Source organism: Nicotiana sylvestris, chromosome 2 (genome assembly GCF_000393655.2).
Source record: "Nicotiana sylvestris chromosome 2, ASM39365v2, whole genome shotgun sequence".
Taxonomy (NCBI): domain Eukaryota; kingdom Viridiplantae; phylum Streptophyta; class Magnoliopsida; order Solanales; family Solanaceae; genus Nicotiana; species Nicotiana sylvestris.
In genome coordinates, this window is record NC_091058.1 from 31054159 (window position 1) to 31080445 (window position 26287).

At 36.6% G+C, this 26287-nt stretch overlaps 1 protein-coding gene and 1 pseudogene across 1 annotated transcript; one reads left to right on the forward strand and one right to left on the reverse strand.

Annotated features, from left to right (window-relative positions):
• The first annotated feature begins 1377 nt into the window (after positions 1-1377).
• LOC138884134 (epoxide hydrolase 3-like) lies at positions 1378-2893 on the forward strand (annotated as a pseudogene).
• Positions 2894-10835: 7942 nt separating this feature from the next.
• LOC104221785 (wings apart-like protein 2) lies at positions 10836-22770 on the reverse strand. The gene is made up of 13 exons (XM_009772918.2): positions 21941-22770; positions 20928-21027; positions 20061-20397; positions 19130-19242; positions 18500-18628; positions 18315-18408; positions 18066-18176; positions 16408-17027; positions 15886-16136; positions 13207-13357; positions 12001-12098; positions 11833-11914; positions 10836-11265 (listed from the first exon to the last, which is right to left on the reverse strand). Exons 1-13 carry the CDS (start codon positions 22567-22569, stop codon positions 11182-11184), a joined length of 2799 nt encoding a protein of 932 aa, XP_009771220.1. The 5' UTR covers positions 22570-22770; the 3' UTR covers positions 10836-11181.
• Positions 22771-26287: the final 3517 nt, after the last annotated feature.

The following is a 26287-nucleotide window of genomic DNA, read 5'->3' on the forward strand; positions in this document are numbered from 1 at the left end:
ATCTCGGCAAGAATGGTTTAAGACAACACCGAAGTCGGACCGGCTTATTTTAACTAAAAACCAAACGGTATTCACTTGACCACTGACTATTTTCTTGTTTTTCAAATAATAAAAGACCTGGTTTTGCAAACACGACATTTTAGCACTTCGGAGACGAAGATTTTAAGGTTGTGTGGGATAACTGGTCGCAACCCAAAAGAATGACCAAAGATGGTCGTTTACGCAAAATCAGCCTTCAGGCGTCCCTTTCGAGAACATTCGGCTATTTTTGACAAAACGGCGTGACCCAACTTATTTATGACTTTATTCTTTTTTTTTCAAATTAGAATAAAAGACCCGGTATTGCAAACACGGCCTTTCAGCGCCTCTGGGACGAAGATTTTAAGGCTGTGAGGGTCAAAAATCAAAACATAACCAAAGGTGGCTGATTATGCAAAATCAGCCTTCCGGCGTCCTTTTGGGGACACTTGGCTATATTTGACATGAGCAGCATTACCCGACTTATTTATGACAAAAATTCGACATTTTTGTTGGCTATTTTTGCAAAGGAGAGGTTGGACATCACCCGACTTATTTATGACAAAAAAAAATAAAATTTTGACATGTTTTTTTTTGGCTATTTTAACAAAAGGGGAGGTTGGACCTGATGAGGGCTGCCTACGTATCTCACATCCTGTGAGAATCAAATCGGCGTAGTTCGCCCAAAATAAACTAAACTTGTAAACAAGACTCCTTTCTTTTGTTTTTCAAATAAATCAAACTAAAAAAGACAATTCTTTTTTTTTCATTTTTCAAAATTTCGGCAGGGTTTTGACACTACTTGGACATTGGTTTTATTTTTCTAGAAATAAGTAGTTATCTCCCTACACTGCTATTTTTCTTTTTTTCTTTTCCTTTTTTTTTACAATTTTTCAAAAATTCCCGATTTCAGAAGCCGGTCAGCATGCAGATATGAAGCAAATAAATGTGCAAGACATCAAAAATAAAGTGTTCCTTTTTTTTTGGTTGGAATTTGGACTAGTGTTGTAGCCTTAAAAGAATTAAGTGGTTTGAGGGATCCTAATCTTTAGAATTAAGACAGATAAAAGAGCTGCCCAATGCATTAAACTTCCCATAGCGGGGTTCGGGGAAGGGTCGGACCACAATAATCTATTGTATGCAGCCTCATCCTGCATTTTGCAAGAGGGTGTTTCAACCTCGAACCCGTGACCTTCTTGTCACGTGGCAGCAACTTTACCAGTTACGTCAAGGCTCCCTTTCTTAGATAAGACAGAAGTAGTAGGAGAAAATGACAGCTCTTCTACGAAACTTGCATCAAAGACACAGAAATTGACCCCTTTTACTTGGCCATAGTAGCGTTGGAGGTTATAGAATCTAATGGTGATGAGTCAATACATTTATCTTAAGATTGTATAGTCATTGTCAAGTATTGGTATATTTGTGTCTTTCTCATCTCCGTGTTTGCTCACAAATGTAGGCTTTTCTCATTGGTAAAGACTTTGGATCTATTGTCATTTCTCGTTTTGTCAATCTCTATGAGGAGAGAGTCTCTGGATTTATTGTTATGGGAGTGCCATTTTGGCCCCCACATCCTCTCAAGTTTAAAGAAGACCTCCCTGAAGGCTTCTATATTTCAAGATGGGGGGTACTGTTTTTTTAATCTCTAATTTAATTTGTTTTCGTCATGAAATATAGCTCCTATTTCAATCTTAGAGATATCTTAAATTCTTTCCAGGAGCCTGGGAGAGCTGAGGTTGATTTTGGTCGCCTCGACGCTAAAACAGTAGTGAGGAATGTATACATTCTTTTCTCCAGAAGTGAAGTACCAATAGCCAATGAAAATCAGGAAATCATGGATATTGTGCAACCTTCAACCCCTCTACCCCCTTGGTTCTCTGAGAAAGACTTGGCTGCATATGGAGCTTTGTATGAGAATTCTGGATTCAAAACTGCATTGCAGGTTCCCTACAGGTATCACAAACATCAACATATTTTATTACTGGAAAGTCTGCTTTCACTTCTCTCACACCCATACATCAAACCAACAATCGTGTTATAGTCATTCACGACTTAGTCAGAGCCTGAATGTTAAGTTTATGGGTTCTGAATTTTCCACTGAACCCATATCTTGTCTTAGTTATTGAGTGCACAATTAAATATTTGTACATATCGAATGTATTTCCTACTACAAATACAAAGTTTTAAGCAAAAGATACTGGTTTCGTTTGAAGTTGTAGCTAATGATCTAGCTCTGCCCCGATTCACGGCCTTGGTAGGAGAAGGCAGACTTTGTTTTGATAACCCAGAAATAGCCAAGGGCGAGTGGCACACGGTTTGAACTTAGTAGATAATGGACTCGCCCCTCCATCAGGAGAGGTGAATTTAAAAAATCGTAATATAATCTACTAAGTGTTAACATTAGAAAAACTACTAATCTACAAGCAAATTCAACTTATAGGAATTGCACATGAGAGTTAGCATGTACTGAGAGAATGCATATACGTTGCGAAATAGTCAAGGTGTGTGCAAGCTGACAATGAAAAAGTAATAGAAATTGTTTAGTTGTTTGATTACCTACTGACCTGATATATTATTTACTCTTCAATTTTTTGGGTTGTTTATGAATTTCATGATGCAATAGGTCATTGCATGAACAAATCAACATTACAGATCCAACAGTTCATGTTCCAGCGCTGTTTATTGAGGGCAAGAAGGATTATGTCCTCAAATTCCAGGAATGGAAGACTACATTAATGGAGAACTTAAAACTTTAGTACCTAATCTGGAGACGGCCTCTTTGCCAGAAGGAAACCATTTTGTTCAAGAACAACTACCTGACCAGGTTAATCAACTCGTGCTCGACTTCCTTACTAAGAATAGTAAGCCTCAGTAAGGCTTTGTTGGCAAGCACTTAACACTTTGGTTGTTCTATCTCATATAGCTGACGCCAACTTGCTTGGGGTTGAGGCGTTTGTTGTTCCCTTTACTTAAAAGTGTGAATGAGTTCACCATCTACATGTAATATTTGCTGCAGTCACCCTGCAATTTCTATTGAGTATCTTGAATACGTAACAGTATCTAGTATAAGTAACTTGTTAAATTGTCGCAATATATAAGTATGTCCAGTATACTCTCCTAGTGAAGCTCAAAATGAATGAATAATGTATACCCTGATGCATAGAATTGGTTGTTCCACAACATAAGTTGTGTGTTTTTCTTGTATTCAAAGAAAAATTTCAAATGGTTTTTTATATTAAGACTGGTGCTATATGCAGAGGCGGACCCAGAATTTGAAAGTGGCGAGGGTATATGAGCGAATTGCTTAACCAATGCCCTCATCGCTCTTTTGATCGTAAGGGTTCCAAGCAAAATATATCACCATTTTTCATATATATACACTTATATATTCAGAACTTTTATTGAAGTTAATGGAGTCCAGTGACTCCTCTCCCCAAGCATAGGTCCGCGGTCCGCCTTTCCCACGTGGTTTTTCCTAGTAAGGTTTTAATGAGGCACATTATCTTTTAATGAACATCCAAGGGGGAGTGTTATAAATATATTATATTATGGATGTTCATTTAGTACTCCGTTGTAAATAAGCTTCCTGAAGAAGCTTATCCATATGGGACTCCACCGTAAATATGTTTATCTATTTAGTACTATATTGGAAATAAGCTTCCTGAAGAAGCTTATCACTTCGGTACCCGGTTATGGATAAACATTACCCCCAGTATAAGTTTATCCATACCGGGTATAATAGGCTTATCTTTTCAGTACCCAGTTATGGATAAACATTACCCCCGGTAAAAGATTATCCATACCGGGTATAATAAGCTTATCCATTCAGTACTCCGTTATGGATAAATATTGCTCTCAGTAGAAGATTATCCATATCTGGTATAGCAGCAGCTTACACAGCAGCTTGTAGCAGCTTACACAGCAGCTTGTAGTAGCAGCTTACACAGCAACTTATAGTAGCTTACACTGCAGCTTGTAGTAGCAGCTTACACTGCAGCTTGTAGTAGCAGCTTACGGAGCAGCTTCCTTTCTTCTATAAATAGAAGAGATTTCAGTTCATTATGTACATCAGTTTGAATTCGAATAATATATCAGTTTCTCTATATACTTGTCTTTACTTTATAGTCTTTATTTTATAACACGTTATCAGCACGAAGCTCTACCATCTCGAGCAAATATTTTGAAAGTATCTGAGGTAAGAACTTTCTTTTCCTAAATAATGTCAAATCTTTCTAAACTTGAATTTGTAGCCCTGGATATATCGGGCAAAAGCTACATGTCTTGGGTACTTGATGCTGAAATTCATCTTGATGCGATGGGTCTGGCAGACACCATCAAGGATAAAAACCAGGCATCAAACCAAGACCGTGCCAAAGCAATGATATTCCTACGCCATCACCTTGATGAGGGCCTGAAAATGGAATATCTCACTATTAAAGATCCAGTCATACTGTGGAATAATTTGAAAGATAGATATGACCACCTGAAGATGGTCGTTCTTCCACAGGCACGTTATGATTGGACTCATCTAAGGCTACAAGATTTTAAATCTATCAGTGAGTATAATTCTGCTATGTTCAGAATTATTTCCCAATTAAAATTATGTGGTGATAATATTACTGATCATGATATGTTGGAGAAAACTTTCACCACTTTTCATGCCTCGAATATGCTCCTGCAGCAGCAATATCGAGAGATGGGATTTAAAAAGTATTCTGAACTTATCTCACATCTTCTTATAGCAGAGCAACATAATGGGCTATTAATGAAAAATCATGAAAGCCGACCTATTGGTTCTTGTCCATTCCCTGAAGTGAATGAGACGAACTTCCACCAAGCTAAACGTGGAAGAGGTCATGGCCCCAGTCGTGGTCATGGCCGTGGTCGGGGAAGAAACCCCAATCATGGTAATAATAATGCACCAAAGAAGCCTCCTCACCACCAGCAGTGGAAAAGGAAGGAACAAAAGCATGAAGCGGTGCAAGCGCCAAATGCAGAAAATGCATGCTATAGATGTGGAGGAAAAGGGCACTGGTCACGTACTTGTCGTACGCCAAAGCACCTGGTTGAGCTTTATCAAGCCTCCCTGAAGAAGACAGAGAAAAATGCTGAAGCAAATTTTATTTCTGAAGATAATTTAGACTTCATGCATTTGGATGTAGCTGATTACTTTGCACTCCCAGAAGGAGAAATAAGTCATGTAATCGGTAGTGAATCTGTAGAAATGTAAATATTTTAATTTGTGTTGTTTGTAATAAATAGTATGGTTATGTAATTATTGTACATAAATAAAAGTTATGTTTTGATAATGATATTTACTATAATATATTTTATTTATGTTATTTTGAAGAATATGGATAACCCTCAAATTATGTTTGGATCAAAGACAAATCATGAAGATATGTGTGTTATTGATAGTGGAACAACACATGCCATATTCAACGATCAGAAATACTTTTCTTATTTGCATAAGGAAAAAGCAAATGTTTCAACAATTTCTGGTAATATAAGTTTGATTGAAGGCTCCGGAAGAGCCATAATATTTCTGTCTAAGGGAACAAAACTTATTATAGACAATGCATTGTTCTCCTCCAAGTCCCGAAGAAACTTGTTGAGTTTTATAGATATCCGCCGAAATGGGTATCATGTAGAGACAATAGATGAAATGAACAGGGAATATCTTTGTATTACAAAGAATATTTCTGGCCAGAAATGTATTGTAGAAAAGTTACCAACTTTATCTTCTGGCTTATACTATTCAAAAATTAGTACAATTGAAGCACACTCTATCGTAAACCAGAAGTTTACGGATTCAAATACTTTTGTGCTTTGGCATGGCCGTTTGGGCCATCCCGGATCAATAATGATGAGACGAATTACTGAAAATTCGAGTGGGCATCCATTAAAGAACCTGAAGATTCTTACAAATGACGAATTTTCTTGTGATGCTTGTTATCAAGGAAAAATGATCACTAGACCATCACCAATGAAGGTTGATATTGAATCCCCTGCCTTTTTAGAGCGTATACATGGGGATATATGTGGACCTATTCACCCACCAAGTGGGTTGTTTAGATATTTTATGGTCCTAATAGATGCATCTTCAAGATGGTCTCATGTGTGTCTACTATCATCTCGCAACCTGGCGTTTGCAAAGCTATTAGCCCAAATAATTCGATTAAGGGCACAATTCCCAGATTATCCTATAAAGGCTATTCGCCTTGATAATGCTGGAGAATTCTCATCTCAAGCTTTTGATGATTATTGTTTATCCGTTGGGATAAAAGTTGAACATCCTGTAGCTTATGTTCATACTCAAAATGGCCTTGCAGAGTCATTTATTAAACGCTTGCAATTGATAGCAAGACCACTACTTATGAAAACAAAATTGCCCACTACTGTTTGGGGCCATGCTATCTTGCATGCAGCATCACTTATCCGTCTTAGACCCACACATTATAATAAATATTCTCCGTCACAATTAGTTTTTGGTAATGAACCAAATATTGCACATCTACGAATTTTCGGATGTGCTGTATATGTGCCAGTAGCACCACCACAACGTAGTAAGATGGGACCACAGAGAAGGATAGGAATATATGTTGGGTTTGAATCACCCTCTATTATTCGCTATCTTGAACCATTGACAGGAGATTTATTTACTGCTCGATTTGCAGATTGTCGGTTTGATGAAACAAATTTCCCACAATTAGGGGGAGAGAAAAAGGAAATCAAAAGAGAAATTGTGTGGAAAGTTTCATCATTATCTCACTTTGATCCCCGTACCCCTATATGTAATCAGGAGGTCCAGAAGATCATCCATTTACAGAATATAGCAAATCAAATGCCAGACGCATTTACTGATTTGAAAAGGATAACTAAGTCACATATCCCAGCAGAGAATGTGCCTATCCGAATTGATGTCCCAATGGGACCATCTACTAGCATGAGAGCTAGTGAACCTAAAGCACGCCTGAAGCGTGGTAGGCCTTTGGGTTCTAAGGATCGAAATCCTCGAAAAAGAAAATCGACAAATGATCAAAACGATACTATGAAGGGATCCCCTGAAGAGACCCAAAATCTGATTAGTTCTGAGATTCCTGAAGAAATCAATGAACCTGAAGCTCATGTGAGTGAGGAACTTTTAATAAGTTCGAACGGTGATGGGATTAATTTAAATCGATTTGAAATAGTGGTGGATAATATTTTTGCATATAATGTTGCACTTAATATTATGCAAGATAGTGAGGATCTTGAACCTCGATCTGTCGAAGAATGTCGACAAAGATTTGATTGGCCAAAATGGCAAGAGGCAATTCAATCGGAATTGAAGTCACTTGCTAAAAGAGAGGTCTTTGGACCAGTAGTCCAAACACCTGCTGGTATAAAACCAGTTGGTCATAAATGGGTTTTTGTGCGAAAAAGGAATGATAAAAATGAAGTTGAAAGATACAAAGCTCGCCTTGTTGCACAAGGATTCTCACAACGACCTGGAGTCGATTTTGATGAAACATATTCACCTGTTATGGATGCCATAACATTTCGATATCTCATCAGTTTAGCACTACATGAAAAGCTTGAAATACATCTAATGGATGTAGTTACAGCTTATCTGTACGGTTCACTTGATAATGAAATTTATATGAAAATTCCTGAAGGATTTAAAATGCCTGAAGCAAAATCTCAGGAAATGTATTCAATCAGATTACAAAGATCTTTGTACGGTTTAAAGCAATCTGGGCGCATGTGGTATAATCGCCTTAGTGAATATTTGCTGAAAGAAGGTTACATAAATGATGTTATTTGTCCATGTATTTTTATAAAGAAAATGGCATCAGAATTTGTTATACTTGTTGTTTATGTTGATGACATAAATCTTGTTGGAACTCCAGAAGAGCTCCAAAAGGCAATTGAATATCTTAAGAAAGAATTTGAGATGAAAGATCTTGGAAAGACAAAACTTTGTCTTGGTCTGCAAATTGAACATTTAGCAGACGGGATCTTTATCCATCAATCTGCCTATACAGAAAGGGTCTTAAAACGCTTTTACATGGACAAAGCGCACCCATTGAGTACACCAATGGTTGTTCGATCACTTGAAGTGAATAAGGATTTGTTCCGACCTCCAGAAGAGGACGAGGAACTCCTTGGTCCCGAAGTACCCTATCTCAGTGCAATTGGTGCACTAATGTATCTTGCTAATGCTACAAGGCCTGACATAGCATTCTCTGTTAATTTACTAGCAAGATATAGTTCTTCTCCTACACGGAGACATTGGAACGGGATTAAGCATATATTGCGATATTTAAAGGGAACTCTTGATATGGGTTTGTTTTATGCTAACAAAGATAGTGCAGACCTTGTTGGTTATGCAGATGCAGGTTATTTATCTGATCCCCATAAAGCTCGATCTCAAACCGGCTACGTATTTACATATGGAGGTACTATCATATCATGGCGCTCCACAAAGCAATCTATTGTTGCTACTTCTTCAAATCACGCTGAGATAATAGCTATTCATGAAGCAAGTAGGGAGTGCGTATGGTTGAGATCAATAATTCATTTTATTCGAGAAAAATGTGGTTTGGAATGTGAGAAAAGACCCACAATTTTATACGAAGACAATGCTGCATGCATAGCCCAATTGAAGGGAGGATTTATAAAAGGAGATAGAACGAAGCACATTTCACCAAAATTATTCTACACACACGATCTTCAGAAAAATGGTGACATTGATGTGCAACAAATCCGTTCAAGTGATAATCCAGCAGATTTATTCACTAAATCTTTGCCAACTTCAACTTTTGAGAAGATGGTATACAAGATTGGAATGCGGAGACTCAAATATTTGAAACAAGGTTTTCATCAGGGGAGTAAAATACGCGATGCACTCTTTTTCCCTTACTAAGGTTTTTTCCCATGGGGTTTTCCTTATAAGGTTTTTAATGAGGCACCTAACAATGCGTATTACTAAATATGTGTACTCTTTTTCCTTCACTAGAATTTTTTTTCCCACGTGGTTTTTCCTAGTGAGGTTTTAATGAGACACATGATCTTTTAATGAACATCCAAGGGGAGTGTTATAAATATATTATATTATGGATGTTCATTTAGTACTCCGTTGTAAATAAGCTTCCTGAAGAAGCTTATCCATATGGGACTCCACCGTAAATATGTTTATCTATTTAGTACTATATTGGAAATAAGCTTCCTGAAGAAGCTTATCACTTCGGTACCCGGTTATGGATAAACATTACCCCCAGTATAAGTTTATCCATACCGGGTATAATAGGCTTATCTTTTCAGTACCCAGTTATGGATAAACATTACCCCCGGTAAAAGATTATCCATACCGGGTATAATAAGCTTATCCATTCAGTACTCCGTTATGGATAAATATTGCTCTCAGTAGAAGATTATCCATATCTGGTATAGCAGCAGCTTACACAGCAGCTTGTAGCAGCTTACACAGCAGCTTGTAGTAGCAGCTTACACAGCAGCTTATAGTAGCTTACACTGCAGCTTGTAGTAGCAGCTTACACTGCAGCTTGTAGTAGCAGCTTACGGAGCAGCTTCCTTTCTTCTATAAATAGAAGAGATTTCAGTTCATTATGTACATCAGTTTGAATTCGAATAATATATCAGTTTCTCTATATACTTGTCTTTACTATAAGTCTTTATTTTATAACATTAACAACTTTTTAGAGAACCCTTTATAAAAAAATTGAAGAAAAAGCTTCCTAGACAACCAACCTAAAAAAAAGTGTGTTCACTGAAAACCTTTTAACAGAAATTTTATTTTGAGTGAGATATACCGTGTAATACTTGAGTGAAGGTATTCTTGCTTGCCAAATGGCATCTGTGGGACCCCCAATTAATGAAAAATAAAAAATAAAAAATAAAAAAATAAAAAAGCTCCCCCCCCCCTCTCTCTCCACCAAACTGTTCCCCAGTCCCCCACCCCCTGTCACCCCTCCCCCTTCCATCTCTTCCACTTTCTTCTTCCTCCCAATACCCCCTCTTTCAAATCTCCCCAAATTCTTTTCACAATTTCATAATTTACTAATGGAACTTTTATGTTCAAAAATTCAAACACAACAGCCATGTTTCTTTGTCCCCTCTATCAAGAAGGAAAGAGTCTTTTATTCAGTGGGGTTCAACAATTATTACTAAGATTAATGTAGTCTCCCACAAAATTATCTATCCAATAATTTTTTATTTTTTTTTTGCACGTGTATGGTTCTCTAACATTGTGTATATATACAAAATATTCCACTTTTTTATTGATTTCTAATTTGCATATCAATGGCAGGTCAATCAAACAAAATTGATGGGTTAGATCTAGAAAACTTAAAAATACCGAAAAAGTTTCGAAGCATGAGCTTTGTTTAATTTCTACAGGGTTCAAACAGTTTTTTAAGACTGAAATACATAGCAATTTGAAATATTTTTTGAAACTAAAAAAGATAATAGTAGATGGGTTGTTTTTCTATATGGTGATGGGAGGAGGAAGAAGAAGAGAAGAAAGAGAGGAGCGGGTGGGGGCACTGGGAACGGTTTGGTGGAGAGAGAGGGTGAGTTTTTTTCTTAATTTTTCATTAATTGCGGGTCCCACAGATGCCATTTGGAAAGCAACTGAATGCCCTCACTCAAGTATTACATGCGCATTCACTCAAGTATTACATGGCATATCTCACTCAAAATAAAATTTCTCGTGAAATGCTTACTATAAGTTAAACCGTACTAACCGTTCTCATCAAGAAATATATGGAAGTTTCCACACTAACTTGATACAAAAGGAATAACAAGTCGCCAGATAGAGAAACCATCACTAAAAAATTACTACAAATTACATTCTGTGTTTCACATCCAAGATTGTTCTTCATGTACAAGCATCTCAGCCCTCACAAGAAGTGACAATCGGCTGGAAAATAGAAAAAAAAAATTATCCCCTAAACTTTAGAAAAATAATAGTCAAACAAAAGCCCATGACTCATAAAACCAAAGATAGGATTTGCAATGCACCAATAGATGCCCGTCATGTAATAATGAATGCTGCAGAGAAGAGTGGGTAGGATGTACAAAGTTTCATTGGTACCATCTTCTTTCTCATATTGAGGACAAGGCACAGAAGGAAAAGAAAACGTCCGAGTTCCTGTTCTCTCACCGAACCCTACAAGATTCTATAACTTCAAGCACTGCTGAGTGAGTCTCCGGTGAAATCATGTTCAGCGTCATGTGAAATTCCTGGATAAAAACCACAATCAAGATTTTTTCTCTATTAACGTATACATACAAAACCGGTAGGAAACAATGTTCCAGACTTTTTTGTAGCAATAAGTTAGATGACTGTTAGAAGTGATTAGATATTTGAAATTGAGTATCCCCTGTTTGCAGTTTAGTGTCAACCCCACCCCCCACCCCCCCACGCTCACACACACACACCGCGCTGAGCCACTTTGCGCCTACCTCAAACATTTTCATTGGGTCTACCTCCCACTACATAGATGGGAAGAAATCACTAGTTTTTGTCTTTGCTGAAATTTGAATCTTCTATGATTCTCACATACTTCATTTTAAGCCACACTAATTTCATTTTAAAACACACCGTGTCAGAGTTATTTTACTAGCCAGGTTAATGAAAGTAAATCCTGAATTTACTGACAATCCAAGCCCTGGGGCCCCAATGGAGAATTTACGGCAGCCGGTGAGAAAACATTGACAAATTGGATCTACTTTTAAAAGTTGGGAGAGAATTTTACAATTTTTACTACCATTCTTTATCAACTCAAAGAACTGGACAAGATCACATACCACAAATCTCTCCAGCACGGGTACAAGAACGGACAAATTATGATCTGGTAAATAACCAGCAATTGCCTGTCGTATGCTCTTGCTGATCCAAAGAAAGGTATTTAAACATAAGAGAGCATTTAAATAAGAGAGAACAGATTAAAAACTAATTCCAAATACTTAACTAACCTGTCAGTTGAAAGAAAGGCAAGAAGGAGAGCTGAATAAGCTTCTATAATCATTTTTTCAGCTTCTTTCTCTCCCTGTAATACAGCATCTTCATCATCCTGTACAAGACAACCACATTCAATTCCGTAGCAACATAGTAAAAGATAATCTAGCACTGGTTAGTATATGATACGACTAGTTTAACCTTGCTTTCATGCTCAATCAACTGAAAAACTCAATAACCTCCACTATCTTTTAGTACGTTTCTCCCCCACACACACATCTTTTAGTTCCTCTCTCTTGCCCCTACCCCACCCCAAGTGGATTTCATATCCCCACAAGTAGCCAAACTCTTTGTCCCATTAGAACTCATGAAGCCAAAAATCTTGCGATATGATCAGCAAGTTGAATTGGACAATCAAAGCTGGCATCACCAAGCAGATTTAGAAAAATGGAGAATTTTTTTTTGTGATCAGTTGGAAAATGCAAAATTAATGAACATTCAGTATCCTTATTCAATTTGCAGAATATAGAATTAGAACATACATACAACCTGAAGGGTAGGTTTTTAGAAAGGATATTCAGTGTGGATAAGTAACTTAACACTCCAGACATAGATCTAAACTTTTTAACAGCATCTTATTTATTGGCCTCCAGGTCAGATGCGCATTTTAGACCTTGAAATAATAATACAAAAATAATAATGATTTCATTTGTGCTGACCAAATTATACCTAGCTTGAATTATAAAGGAGTAGTTGAGTAACTTAGTAAGAGAGAAAATTAGTTCTTAAAATTAGAAAGAATACATTGTAAACATCCTATTTCAATATCAAAATTGAAGTATGTGCAAAGCTTAAGCACACTAGAGCAACCTCGGGAGCCCAAGCTCTCCATTACTTTTTTCCCATCATAACATGTGCACATGTAATACTCTATCCGTACTTTTAAAGGATAACCAAGAAGTTATGTTTCAGCAAACAGGTTTGATTGGTTAGAATTTGATAAAGCATGCTAATGGAGTCAACACTCTAGTTTCACTCTTAGGTGACTGACTTCTCTGTGAATCACATGGAGAATAAACAACTGAGAACAAAATGAAATAACCCCATAATTCCAGAATCAGAACCAAACAACATAAAAATAGCTATGCAATATTCCTTTCTCGGTAACAAGCACCCCAGGTATTGCCAGAAAAGAATAAATTTGGATAAAGCAATCTCCCTACCCATTGCAAACTTTTTCCTTCCTCAGCAGCCTCTCCAGCCCCTTGATTTGCCAGAAAGATTGCACATAGCAGAGGGATAACATCTGTCTGGCTCTCCCCCTCAAAACCTTCTGATCCAGGCAATGAAACACTAGCAGCTGCAAGTCTCGACCTGCCATTAGCGAAAAGCTTGGTTTAATAAGTGCAAATGTTTTATCATGTGCTCTATCATCAGCAACTGAAATCTGAGACTTGCATGACCACATACCAGTTTGTCATTCTAAGAGGTCTGGTAAAGCGATATGAGCAAACTACCATTAAATGGCAGAATGCTAAATGATCGAATTAATGAATACAGGGCGTTCTTCCTTTCTTTTTAATTTTTTCTTTGTAAAAGGTATTTCAAAAATTAACGAGGAATTATCGTGGAGATGAGAGTTCAGCAAAGACACATGTCTCAATCAGCATAACCTGTATATAGGCCGGGTTGGTTTGGATTTTTCAATAACCAAACCAAACCAATTGTCTCGAATTTTTAAATTTATAAACCAAACCAACAAATGTCAGGTTTTTCAATCACTGGTTCTTCCCGGGTTTTTCGGTTTTATCGGGGTTTTGGGTTTTTTTCCGACAAAATCTTCATAGCATAAAATTTATAATTTGTGCTCTAATATTTCTTAGGTCCTAGTAGGATAAAACTATATAAGATGTTACCCAATAAAATAATATAAAATAATGTGAGATGAGTCATGATTATACTAAAATACTCAACAAATCGCATAAGATAAATATTGCTAATTAATAAGCCATAATAAAAATAATCATAATCTAAAAGTATTAAGTCATGTTAAAATAAGTACGACTAATAAGTACTAAGTATTAATTACATCACTAAATAATATTAAAAGTGAATTATGCATTTTCACTATCAAAATCATTGCAAAACTAAAAAAATATATATCCAATACTATTATCATTTCTAGTATTGAATTGGATTTTTTTGTTAGCATTAGTATTGATTTGATTTGATTTTGCTTTGGGCTTTATTTGAGTTACTAACTTTTATGGGCTATAAAACATATTTGACCATTCAAAAGTTCTAAGTACAAGCTTGAAATAATACATTAAAAGAGAGAACTATTAAAGAGTTTAAATTATATTTATAAATTACATTACAATAATTATTTTTATATATAAAGTATTTTTAAAACTTGTATACATGTAATGTCGGGTTGGTTTAGTTTCGGTTTGACTTTTTTTAGTTAAAACCAAACCAAACCAATTATGGTCGGGGTTTTTTTCTAACACCAAACCAAATCAAACCAAACCATAGTCGGATTTTTTTTCTCGGTTTGACTTGGAGTATCGGTTTGGTGTGGTTTGTCGGTTTCCTTTGTACACCCCTGTTAATACCACTTAATCAATTAAATTGCGCACTATGCACAAAGATTGTTATCCATGTGTTTTACAATATTGCATCTCAAAATTCATGTGGAATCATGTACTTAATTTCTAAGCCAAAATGTGCAAGCCTGTATTTAACAATTATATCAGATAAACGTCCACTGCTATAATCTCAACAAACGCATGTTATACATGAAAACTGAAAGGCATGAGCTAGGGAAACTAAGTTAGATCAAGCATACAGTTAAGTTATGCCGAAAGACGTGATATAGGGAATAAAGTTAGACTAGGTACACAGTTGTAAAGTTAAGCATTGAGATATTCTTTCATTAATCCCACTTACCAAGAGAAAATGTCTACCCACTATGTAGTAGGCTCAACAACCCCAAACACCTATCACTAAGTACCGTTTGGATTAGAAAACGGTTAATTTTCATTTTTTATTTTTTTTGAAAAACAATGTTTGTATACATTTAGTGTTTCGTTTTTGTGTTGGAAAAACTTTATATGGAGAAAACGTTGATTACCCGAAAAGAAAAGCAGCAGCTTTTCCACACACACAAAAAAGGAAAATTGTTTGTTTAAAACAATTAAATATTTTTTATGATGTCATCAACAATATAAAGTGGGAGTAGGAACCACTTTTATATGAAACGAAGTTTAAAACCCAATGACCTGATTTAGACTCTAATATAGAGTTCACTAATATTTATAAGCAGCAAGATTTACCACAAGATCTCCACTCAACAGGAAACAGTTAAAACTGGAACGCACAGATTACCTGTTATATGGAATATTCCTAGTAATTTTCTAAGAGATGGAAACCATTTTTCCTTCAGAAGGGACAGTATCTTCAGACCTTCTAAAACTATTGTTATATACATTCAGCTGGGAAATTGAGATCAACGAGATTTTCGGCATACTAGGAAAGAGGAATACCATGTTAGCATCTTTTCTGACTAATAGAATGTGTGCGCTTTCTAATTTTAAGGAATTTGTGAAAGATTACACCTAAAATTTAATAATCCACATAACAAGAAAAAAAACAGTTGCCCAGAATTTAATGATCCACATCAAGAGAAGAATTCTACCAGGGATGTAACAAATAAGGAAATATATGCAACCATCAATATTCAAGAACAAACTACAAAGATAGCGGCCAATTTCTCAATGTTCAATAAATGCATGGAGAGCCACCCAAAATACAGTGACGAGTAAACAAATAGCCGCAAAAGCTGATTATGTAAAGCCTGCAGGGTTAACAACTTAAAGCGCAAATCAAAAGAAAATATTTACCTGTTGCAGCCATTCTTCTCCACCAAATTAACAAGCAAGCCCAAAATAGCAACAAGAAAATCTAGCTCTTGATCGTTGAGATGACCTTCACTATCAGATACTACACCTGATTTTGGTGACCCATTAGAATCCATATGCAAGCTGAAGGACGGGAAATGGCTAGCAATCAAAGCAGACAAAGCTTCCAGCCCACCACTGGCAGCAATTTGCTGACAGCCCATAGGGTTGTCATTCGTCAAGTTCATCAGAACCTGTCATTGAAAGACTCGCATGTCAAGAAATTCTGCAAGTTTGAGTATATTAGAGCAATCCTGGAAACAAAATGTAGAACAACAATTAAAGACTCCAAGGTTCTCCAACAAACATTTGACCTGTAGAATGATAAATCATTCCAACATAAAGCAACGCGTCTTCATAATCAACATATGAAAGAACCATACTGAATGGAGGAAACACAGGAAAGACCTTCCTTGCTTCAAAATAGCATATATAAATTTCTAACATTGAAGTGAATCAAATTACTTTAACAGATGTGAGAAGGCAATCTGCCAGAAGGGTCGACATTTCCTCATCTGCAGAAGAACAAGAGGCCTGATCAGATTGATTGTTCTCCTTGCTACTTGACTCTTGTTTGTTCTCCTTGCTACTTGACTCTTGTTTGTTCTCCTGGCTACTTGACTCTGGCTGGCTTAGCACAGAGAGAGATTGGTATTCATCATCGCGTCCAAGAAACGATGTCTGCCTACTTCGAGCTTGAGGCGCCTTTGGCTTAGACAGTAAATCCCATCGTGAAGGTTCAAACTCATCATCAAATGCAAAAGGATCTTGACTCTCTTCCATAAGCTCAAGTCTCTTCTCTCCATTACTTCTTTGACTATCACCAATTGAAAAACTCACTCTTGATGAATTCTTCTTGACCCCAAAACTGAAGGCCCCAGAGGTTCCACTACATGACCCATCCTTAGAAGATTCAATCCTCAATTTAAGCTGCCAAGAATCACTGGTGGAAGTACTAGCAGACTCTAAATTGGATGCGGCTGAACCAATCCGATTTTCACTACCTAAGTTCTTCTGAGAATAGGAACCTTCACTTGTATAGCACGTCGTAGAAGAATCAATGCACATAATCTGACAATTTCCATCTACAAGTTCAAAAGCGAAATTTTTCAACATCTGAAGCTAATTATAGTTTCATTGACTAACAAAGAAATGAGAGAGGAATTGTCTGTTTGATTGATAGCTCTTTCAGCAAGTCTAGACTTCAAATTGGACTTTGCTTATATTTTACCCAACGAAAGACTTTAATGGGACCCCTTCATTCTGAAGAGAAAACTTTCCTGCCATGCAGCACAGGGCCATTCACTATTTAATCAAGCTATTCCTTGCCAAAAATGCCAAACTATGGCACTAAATTGCTATTTGAAAGTTGACAAATTCAAAAGTTAAAAAGTTGTACTGTTGAACTGATATGCTTACTACTGTTAGCATTTCAATGCTTTCTGAGAACAGAATGGGAGGTCATATTTCATGTTTGGCATTAACAAATATTGGGGACAAACAAGAAATACCAAAGCTGCCCTACATCAATATCTTTTCCCAGTATCCTCCAGATAAACTTCAGTTGACTTTCACTGTGGATTCATTTCTAATAAAGGGGTATCTTTAAACTATCAAAAATCCAATTAAGAATAACAAAACAAGCACCACAAAGTGAGCCATCAAACCACAAACTCTAGCAATCTCCCTATTTTAGTAATCTCTTGCATTATAATTTAACACACCGCATTCATGGGTGTAAATCCACAGAAAGAGGAGAGGATATTTTTGTGTTACTAGAACTTTGGGCTTCTGAGAGCAGCACCTATGACCTTCTTCTTGACCATGTGTGCTACAATCAGCACAAGTGATCCACATGCAATGCTATATCGATATTAGAACAAGTTTATCCAGGGAAAAGTAGAATTCCATTAAACCATATCCCCCCACCCCCACCCACCAAAGAATTTTACATCCTCCAATTCTTTTACGGATAAAAAAAGAAAAAGAAACTGCCATGTTATCGTCAAGTAGTTTCAACTCCTTACCCCGTCTTTAAACAGAGGAAGAAGATGATACCATCAATGTGCAGTCTAGGCACACTCCAATTCCCTTTTACCAGAAAGAAAAGAATAACAGCTTACCTTTCTTGTCTGATAGTGAACGTAATTCTGAAGCATGAGCAGTTCCAGCTGAAAGGTTACAGACTTTTCCATTGTTGGAACTGTCCAAAGAAGTTCTATGCAGGAAAGCACCTAATTTCAAACAAGTTAACAGTCAGGAATCATGATAAAGCCAAGGGACAAAAGAAAAAATAGCGAATGGACTAAAGGCAAACAAAAAACATAAGAGGCAATAATTTTTTTATATGAAAATATAAGAGGCAATAGTACCTGAGAGAATCTTGATCGTGCTTAAGATTAGCTTTGTGAAAGACCTTGGGGAGTTCAGACCATCTAATTTTCCTTTCATTTGAAGCAAGTGAGTCTGAAACAGAACCGATACTGAACTGAACATCCAAGACTTCAAGGATTCTGAAAGGCAGTCTATTAAAAAGTAAAGTTGGAATTGATATTACCTGATTGTCCATACTAAGAAAGGTCGCGTTTTCCATGATTTTCAAACATTTTAAAAGCAGCACCAGACTTTCTAGGGCTGCATAATCTTTAGAATCTGACACGGACTGCAAGCTTAGCTCTGACCACCCCTGCAGAGAAAGTAATGTCATGGCAGCTGCTTCACATAGTTGACATTAAAATAAAAAAAAAACAATCCTTTTAAGCATAAAACTCACCGTCCATTGTCACCTAAAGCTAACAGCTAACATCAAAACATCTTTCTATACATCCACTTATTGATAACAAATTAACAACAATGAGTAGAGAAGAACAACTCAAATAACAACAACAAAGTCCTACACAGATTGCACGTGTAAACCAAAGATCTAGATAAATACCAAAATCCATAAAAAAAATTATATCCTATGTGCATATGTTCATGCTATAACTGGATAAAAGCAAAGGGTGGGAAGGGGGTGATCGGGAAATAGAAGTCATCATGTTCTTCCAATCCAAAATGGTCATGTCAGCGCTCCAACTCAGAGCTTAACTACAAGAGGAATATAGAGCACGCTGTTGGCTCTCATATGTCACAAATTTATGAGACACATCTCTGGTAATAACACAGAAAATAACACACAGGCTCACACCTCCAATACAGAATGACAACTCCTTGCCACCTCAAAGACCGCATCAAGTCCTCCAAGCTCTCTCAGCTTTTCTTTGAAGTTGCCCCCACTTCTCCGCACAGTGCCAGAAGTATCTGAATTAATTTTGACAGAAATAGGAAAATGAAAATTATGTTATACAATGCGAAAAAATGGATGAAATACAGATCAATCACTGTCAAGTTAGCCCGAGTATCCATATGATTTCTTCAAAATGATGCAATTGTAAGCCACACTAAAGGTAAGACTGGCAAAAAACATGGGTCTGATCACTAAAAAATTCTAGAACAACATATGATAGAATTTCCAGAAATTGAAAAAGAGTCAGATCTCAAGTTTTGAAAGCACAAACATCTAAAAGCAACATCAACTAATTAAGACAAATGCAGATTAAAAAACGCTACCAGGAAAACATATTATAAGCCGTAAACATATATAAAAGCAAAGCACATAACTACTTAGCTCTTCTACTTTCTGTCTTTTTACCTCTTAGTAGGAGACACAGGTAGCAACCAGTGGCGGAGCCACTCATTGGCAAGGGGAGTCAATTGACACCCTTTCGTCGGAAAATTACACTGTGTAAATACGTTAAATTTTTAATTTTATGTATATATACTATACGTTGATTCCCCTTGATTTCTTTGTGTGCTTACTTATTTATATTTTGACTCCCCTTAGTTAAACTTCTGACTCCGCCACTGGTAGCAACCAAAATGCAATCTCACGAAGTTAAGGAAACACAAGATACCCTGATTAACTTCCGATGCTTATAGAAAAATAGCAACCAACCCACCCATCCTGAAGGATAAATATATACTTAAATAGCCTTGACATTTACTGCGCAGAAAGAAGAAAAAGCAGATCGAACAAAGTGATAATATCCCTTAAAGGACCAATTAAGTGCCAACCAAACCTTCAATGGAGATAGTAGACAAGCAAGATTTTGCCATTGTCAGTAGACTAATCCATTTTGGGGTTAACTCTGGTCTGCCATGTCCATCATTTCCATCACTTGGCTTTATTTCCTTGCAAGAAACAAGAACTTCCTGCACCTTGCCTATTATTGAAGAGGAAGTAGAATCTAGCCCTTTTACACTATCTTGAGAAACATCAGCATCTAAGCGCATTGCTAAAAGCTTGCTCCCAATAGTTGGAGCCTTTGCTATCAGAGCAGGAGCGGCAACCGGTCTTAACAATTTTATAAGAAAGCGAATGCAGCTGGGTGAATCAAGAAGCCGGTCATCACCTCCCTGGAAAAAATTTGGAAGATCAAAAACAGAAGGAAGGGAGAAGTTCTCAGATAACTTATATGGATGATAATACAGTAAAATGAGAATGTATTAAACTATTAATCAAAAAATTGCAAATATAAACAATATCTGTAACTGAATAATTTACCGAAGAGTAATTTTAGCATACAGATACAACTTATAAGGAAGGTTAACTTGGAGGAAGAAACTTTAAAACAGTCAGAACGTAATATATTGATGAAGGGGCATCCACGGTATGCTTATTTGTAAATTGTTATCCACCAACAGAGAGAAAGGAAAGAAATACTGATGCCTTGAAATCAATTGAGAAGAGATTATTTCCAATCATACATATGACAAAGTTACTCATCAACTAGGCATCTAACAGACAGAATAAAGACTTCAAAAGTACCAATACTAGAGTGGAGAAAAAACCTTTTCCTATCTGACAAATCATGCAGAATATGCAATAACCTAGTTCTTCTGTCCAAATGAAAGGGCTATACCGCTAGAAAGACGAAGAAACTTACATCACTGGTCAAAATGTAGAATAGAGCTGCTGCAGCAAGGTTGCTAGGGGAGTCATCGAAGCTGAGTCCCAAAACAGCATCAATAATTGTTTTTGCCATCCTGACATCAAAAAACTTGGCAGTTATACCAATGGGCAAAAAGGGATAAATATCAATAATCAGACCACTGAATTCAAGGAAAATACTACATGTTTAGGATCTAAGATGATAGATCATATGCATCTTCAATAAAAGTAATAGTAATTGTGATTATCAGAAATTTAGACCTCGGGAATGTCTAATTATTTCATAAAAGAAGCCATCCCTACATGAGTTACCAATGACTACCATTAGGCGTAAAGTATTGTTTATCTCAGCTATTATTCTTCACGTACTTCCAGACTTGAAAATTTACATACTAGAATATTGAATTAAATGGAAGACATATTCTAAAGGTGAATCATATCTCCCAAGAATAAGAAAAAGAAGCTTCCTTGAAGGCTCCATCAACATGGTGCTAGCAATTACTGAGAAAAAAATTCATGTGTAACACTAACACACTAGGACCATTCAGACAATTATAAATGGAAAACCTTCATCAGTGAAACCAAGCTCGATATGAGTTTTGGAGTTCTCAGTCATTAAAAAAAAAGGAATGATGTGATAGCAGAGGTCAAAACATTAAACTAGAAGATAATTGAGCCTTGCTCATTACATTTGGAAATATTGAAATATTCCTCTACCAAGATTCCCCTGCCTTAGTACCATCCCTATTTATTTCTGAGCTCAAACAATTTGTAAAAAACTTGAATATAATTTGTACAATTTTTTTGTATGTCAGCTATCAAAATTCCTCTATCTCAAAATATTTATATATATTTATCTCCTATAATTGTATACGCAAATTACTATTAAGAAAGACTGTGATTACGGAGTTATTCAAGAAAATCAAGATTTATATCTATCAAAGAAACCAATCAAGATTCATACTGATCTAAATTCTAAAGTATGTTTAAAAGCCAAATTTCTTATACCCGTGAGCGCGTAACAGGCGACGCTGCTGAGCTGTTCCACATATAGAAAGCAATGACAATAAACTGGCCCTTCTGATCCTCACAGGCTGCCCTTTCCTTAAACCATCCAAAGCAAAATTCACCTCATCCATATGTTCCATCATCTCACCACACTCTTGTGTCTCCATTAATGTCGCCGTGGGCCCCAGCGATGGCAATCCCAGCTCCTTAGATTTGACCTTCTTCTTCTTCTTCTGTAAAAACCCATTTTCCTTGCCCTTCAACTTCTTCGGTTCTAGTAAACCCCCATCAAATTTGCCAAAATTACCATTCTGCCCCAATTCGTCCGATTCTTGGGATGAATTCAAACTATAAGGCTCCCAATCAAACACCTTTTTCACCTTCTTGGGATTCCAAAAATCCTCATCCCTATCTTCCTTTCTTGAGGGCAAAATCGTCAATTCCTGAGATGAGCCGGCGGCATCATATGCGTATGGATCTGAATTATTCCAGTGAACCGAGTCTTGAGATGAAAACCCAAAATTGTAAATATCTTGAGAACCTTCTTCTGAAACATCGCCGTTTAAGCCTGAATCAGAGTAGCTTCGGGACATGCTTCTACTACGCCGGCCGTACGTTCTAACGATCATTTTCCGAACAGAGAATTCAATTCAAAATTCATATAACTGGATCAACTGAAGAACAAAGGAATTGAGGTATTTTTGTAATTAAAATCGAAAATTTGGGGTACTTTGGAAGGAGAATTAGGGTTTATAGAAAGCGTTCTTGTTAGCTTCGTTTTGGGTTTGGTATGATTTGAAAAAACGAAGATCAGGACCTCGATGCGTGCGAGACAGAATATGGATTTTTTAAGGCAATTTATTTGTTGAGTAAAATAGATGCGTTAATTTTGAAGTAGGTAATTTACTAAAAGGACCAAGTTGGGGGAGCAGAGTTTTGTAAAGAAACGAAGGATCTGAGCCGTTGGTTTTGAATTTTGAACGTTATGATTTTATGAACGTTTGTTCGGATATTTGGTGAGAAGGGCTAGTTAGGTAATTTTCTGGAGTCTTGAAGACTTGTCCCGTGGGGACCGTTGAATTAACTCATTGGAAAAATTTGAAAGCCCACAGAAGTAGCTGAACGGAGCCCAATATATCTGAATTCTGAAAAAGGCCTAACACAAGCTTTGTATTATCACTTTTAGCCCGCGCCAGAAACTATTTACGTTCGGTAGCTAAAAAAGTATATAAAATTTATATAATTTTTATATATAACATACAATATATACATATATATATTTTTCTCTTTGCTATTATTTTGAAAGTGGTTATACAATGTCATTTTTTCAAATCTTATTTGGAAGAATTAACCCAAATAGCAACTTACCTAACCACTTAAACTAAAAATAATAGATAGATGTATAAAATATGTATAATCAATATAAAATATATGTATAACCGTATATAATCAATGTATGATTTATATATAATGGCTAGAAAAGGAAAATAATGAATTCGGGTGGCTATTTATGTAAAAGATCCCTTTTTTGGGCAAAGATCACTTTTAGCTCGTAGCCGAAACTATTATATTCCGTAGTCGCAAAAGTATAATTTTTTTTCAATATATTTTTGTCTATATATATATATATATATATATATATATATATATATTCCCCTTTTTTTCCACCTAAAGTCCGGGCAAAGCAATGTTGAACACCCAACATTACATTTTACAAGAAGCAATTGTTCTTTGTCATGATCAAGAACTATGTCGCAATCACAAATTGAAGTTGAAAAAAAAAACTGATTTGAATGATATTTCAAATGAAATAATAATTTTCACTTACAACCTAGCACATGTCATGCTCAGTTTAACTGACAAAGCCAATAGTATTTTCACATTATACAATTCTTCTTCTAATTGTATACTAGTAGTTTGTATTATGTAAACACGCTCATTTTAATGGGATTTTGGATGAGTTGGATAGGTGGTAGCACGCATATACACTATTAGCTCATTCTATATATGATATAGTGATTCAAAATTTCTTCCTTTTCTATTTTACTTAAAAGAGGCAAATTTTGCTTTACTTGACAATCTAATGGAGTGTTTGCTATAGCATGAATGGAAGTTTCATTTGACTCAATTAATCTTTTCCAATCTTATATTCGATTATTTTGTATTATGAAGATGTATCAATTTCAATAAGATATGTAACTAAATATCACCAAAAGTCAAGGGACGGTAAGTATCCCGGCATCCTTAATTAAAGGTTTTGAGTTCAACAACAACAACGACTACCTAGTAAAATCCTACAAGTGAAATTGGGGAGGATAGTGTGTACGCAGACCTTACTTCAACCCCGAGGGATAGAGAGGTTGTTTCCGATGAAATCGCCTTTGATTGGGAATGATATACTCCCCCCCCCCCCCACACACACACTCTAAATAGGAGTTCTCGATGCAAATCCAAATATTTATTTATTTTCTTACCTATATATGCAAAATAACAGACCTAATTACCACTATTAGGAGATTCTTCTTTTTTTGGGTTAACTGGGCTATTATATAAGTATTAAAATTACCCGTTAAGGTAAGACGGTAGCAATGTTTTCAGGGGGTATGAGGATTCCCCTGCGCTATGATCAAAAGTGTTAATATTACAGTCCAAATTTTTGTCTAGAGAAAACAGTTCTTGCGATGTCTACCTAAAAAGCTTATTTGCAAACACCGGAGGAACTGTCGTGAAACTAAGGCTATCAAAAAGCTCCTTGCTTGCACCCTCCTTTGTTATCAAGTCAGCTATTTTGTTCGTCTTCCTGTAGTTGTACTTCACCGTCATGTCTCCTAATCTTAGGATGATTGACATGCATTAAAAAATAATTAGTCAAATACATAGTTACCCGAGTTAAGCATTCTTATTACCTCATTAGAGTTTGTGTTGATTTCAAGTGGTGTAAGCCCTCTTTGTTCTGTAATCCTTTCAGAATAGCAAAGAGTTCTGCTTGTGTATTTGTAGTGTGTTACAGGCTTCCCATGAAACCCAGGACCCAGTTTCCACTAGAGTTTCTTAAAACTCCTCGCACACCTCCCTTACCAGAATTCCCAATAGCGGCCCCATCAGTGTTGAGCTTATAGTGGTCTCTTGATGGGGATGTCCATTTGACCCAGATGGTTTTCTCTTTTGTGAGTGGTTTGTTTACTGAGATAGTGATATACTTAGTAGCCTTTGCCAAAACAATGATAGCAAGGACCATATCTTTCTTCTTGTTGAAGAGGTTATTATTCCTAGTAATCCAGATCATCCAGAAGCTAAAGGGGAATAAATTTTCCCAAGTAAGGGTGTCGTTGAATGGCTTTCTTTTGAGAGAAGCGCATGTGGCAAACCAGTCCCTGCTATTGAAAATGGGGTTTGGGTTTGTGCTGCATTAGTGCTCTTTGAGGTTAAATTTTGCCAGAAAGATTTTACATTGGGGCACTCAAAGAAGATGTGGGCAGATGTTTCAAGAGCATCATTGCAAAAACAGCACATTGGATTACATTGGACCCCAATATGGCGGAGAAAAACCCATGTTGGGAGCCTTTCATGATAGAGACGCCATATGAAAGATTTGATCTTATTGGGGGCCTTCATTTTCCAGATCTACAAGTAATTATCGCTAATATTTGTCCCCTTACGGGAGGCATTGTTGGTAAGTAGTGTGTAGGCTGATTTGGTGCTGAAGAGGACATTGCTAGTGTTTCCCTAGATCACCATATCCTCCTTTATAGGATTGAGTGGAATGAAAGTGGTTAAAAGCATATTTCTGATGTTTGTAGGGATGTTTAGGGAGATGGAAGGGGTATCTCAGACCCTATTATTGTAGATTGTAGCAATTGTGGTTGACAGATCAGCTTGGGTAAGGGAACCTTCAACCATGGTCCTAATGGATGGGTGGTTTGGGATCCAGGGGTCATTTATGAAGCTGACTATGTTCCCTTTGTTAACCACCCATCTCCTGGCTTGTGAACATGTTTTCCACCCTTTGAGAATGCATTGCCAAGTGGTTGATTTAGCATTTTTAGGGGGTGTCGCCAGTTATAGTGCTTTGCAATATGAGTTTTTGCCCAGAGGGGGGATGTGTTGTGAAAGATCCTCCAAGCCAGTCCTGAGTAGGTAGCTTTGTTTTTCAACTCTGCCCTTTGAATTCCTAGACCCTTCTGGGACTTAGGCTTTGTGACACTGTCCTAGCCCACTAGGTACATCTTCTTCCTATTTGGTATGGTACCTCAGATGAAATTCATTTGAATTCTATCAATCTCCTTAGTAGTTTTTTAGGGGAGTTTGATGAATTGCATGACATGGCTAGGGATACTATTCAAGGAG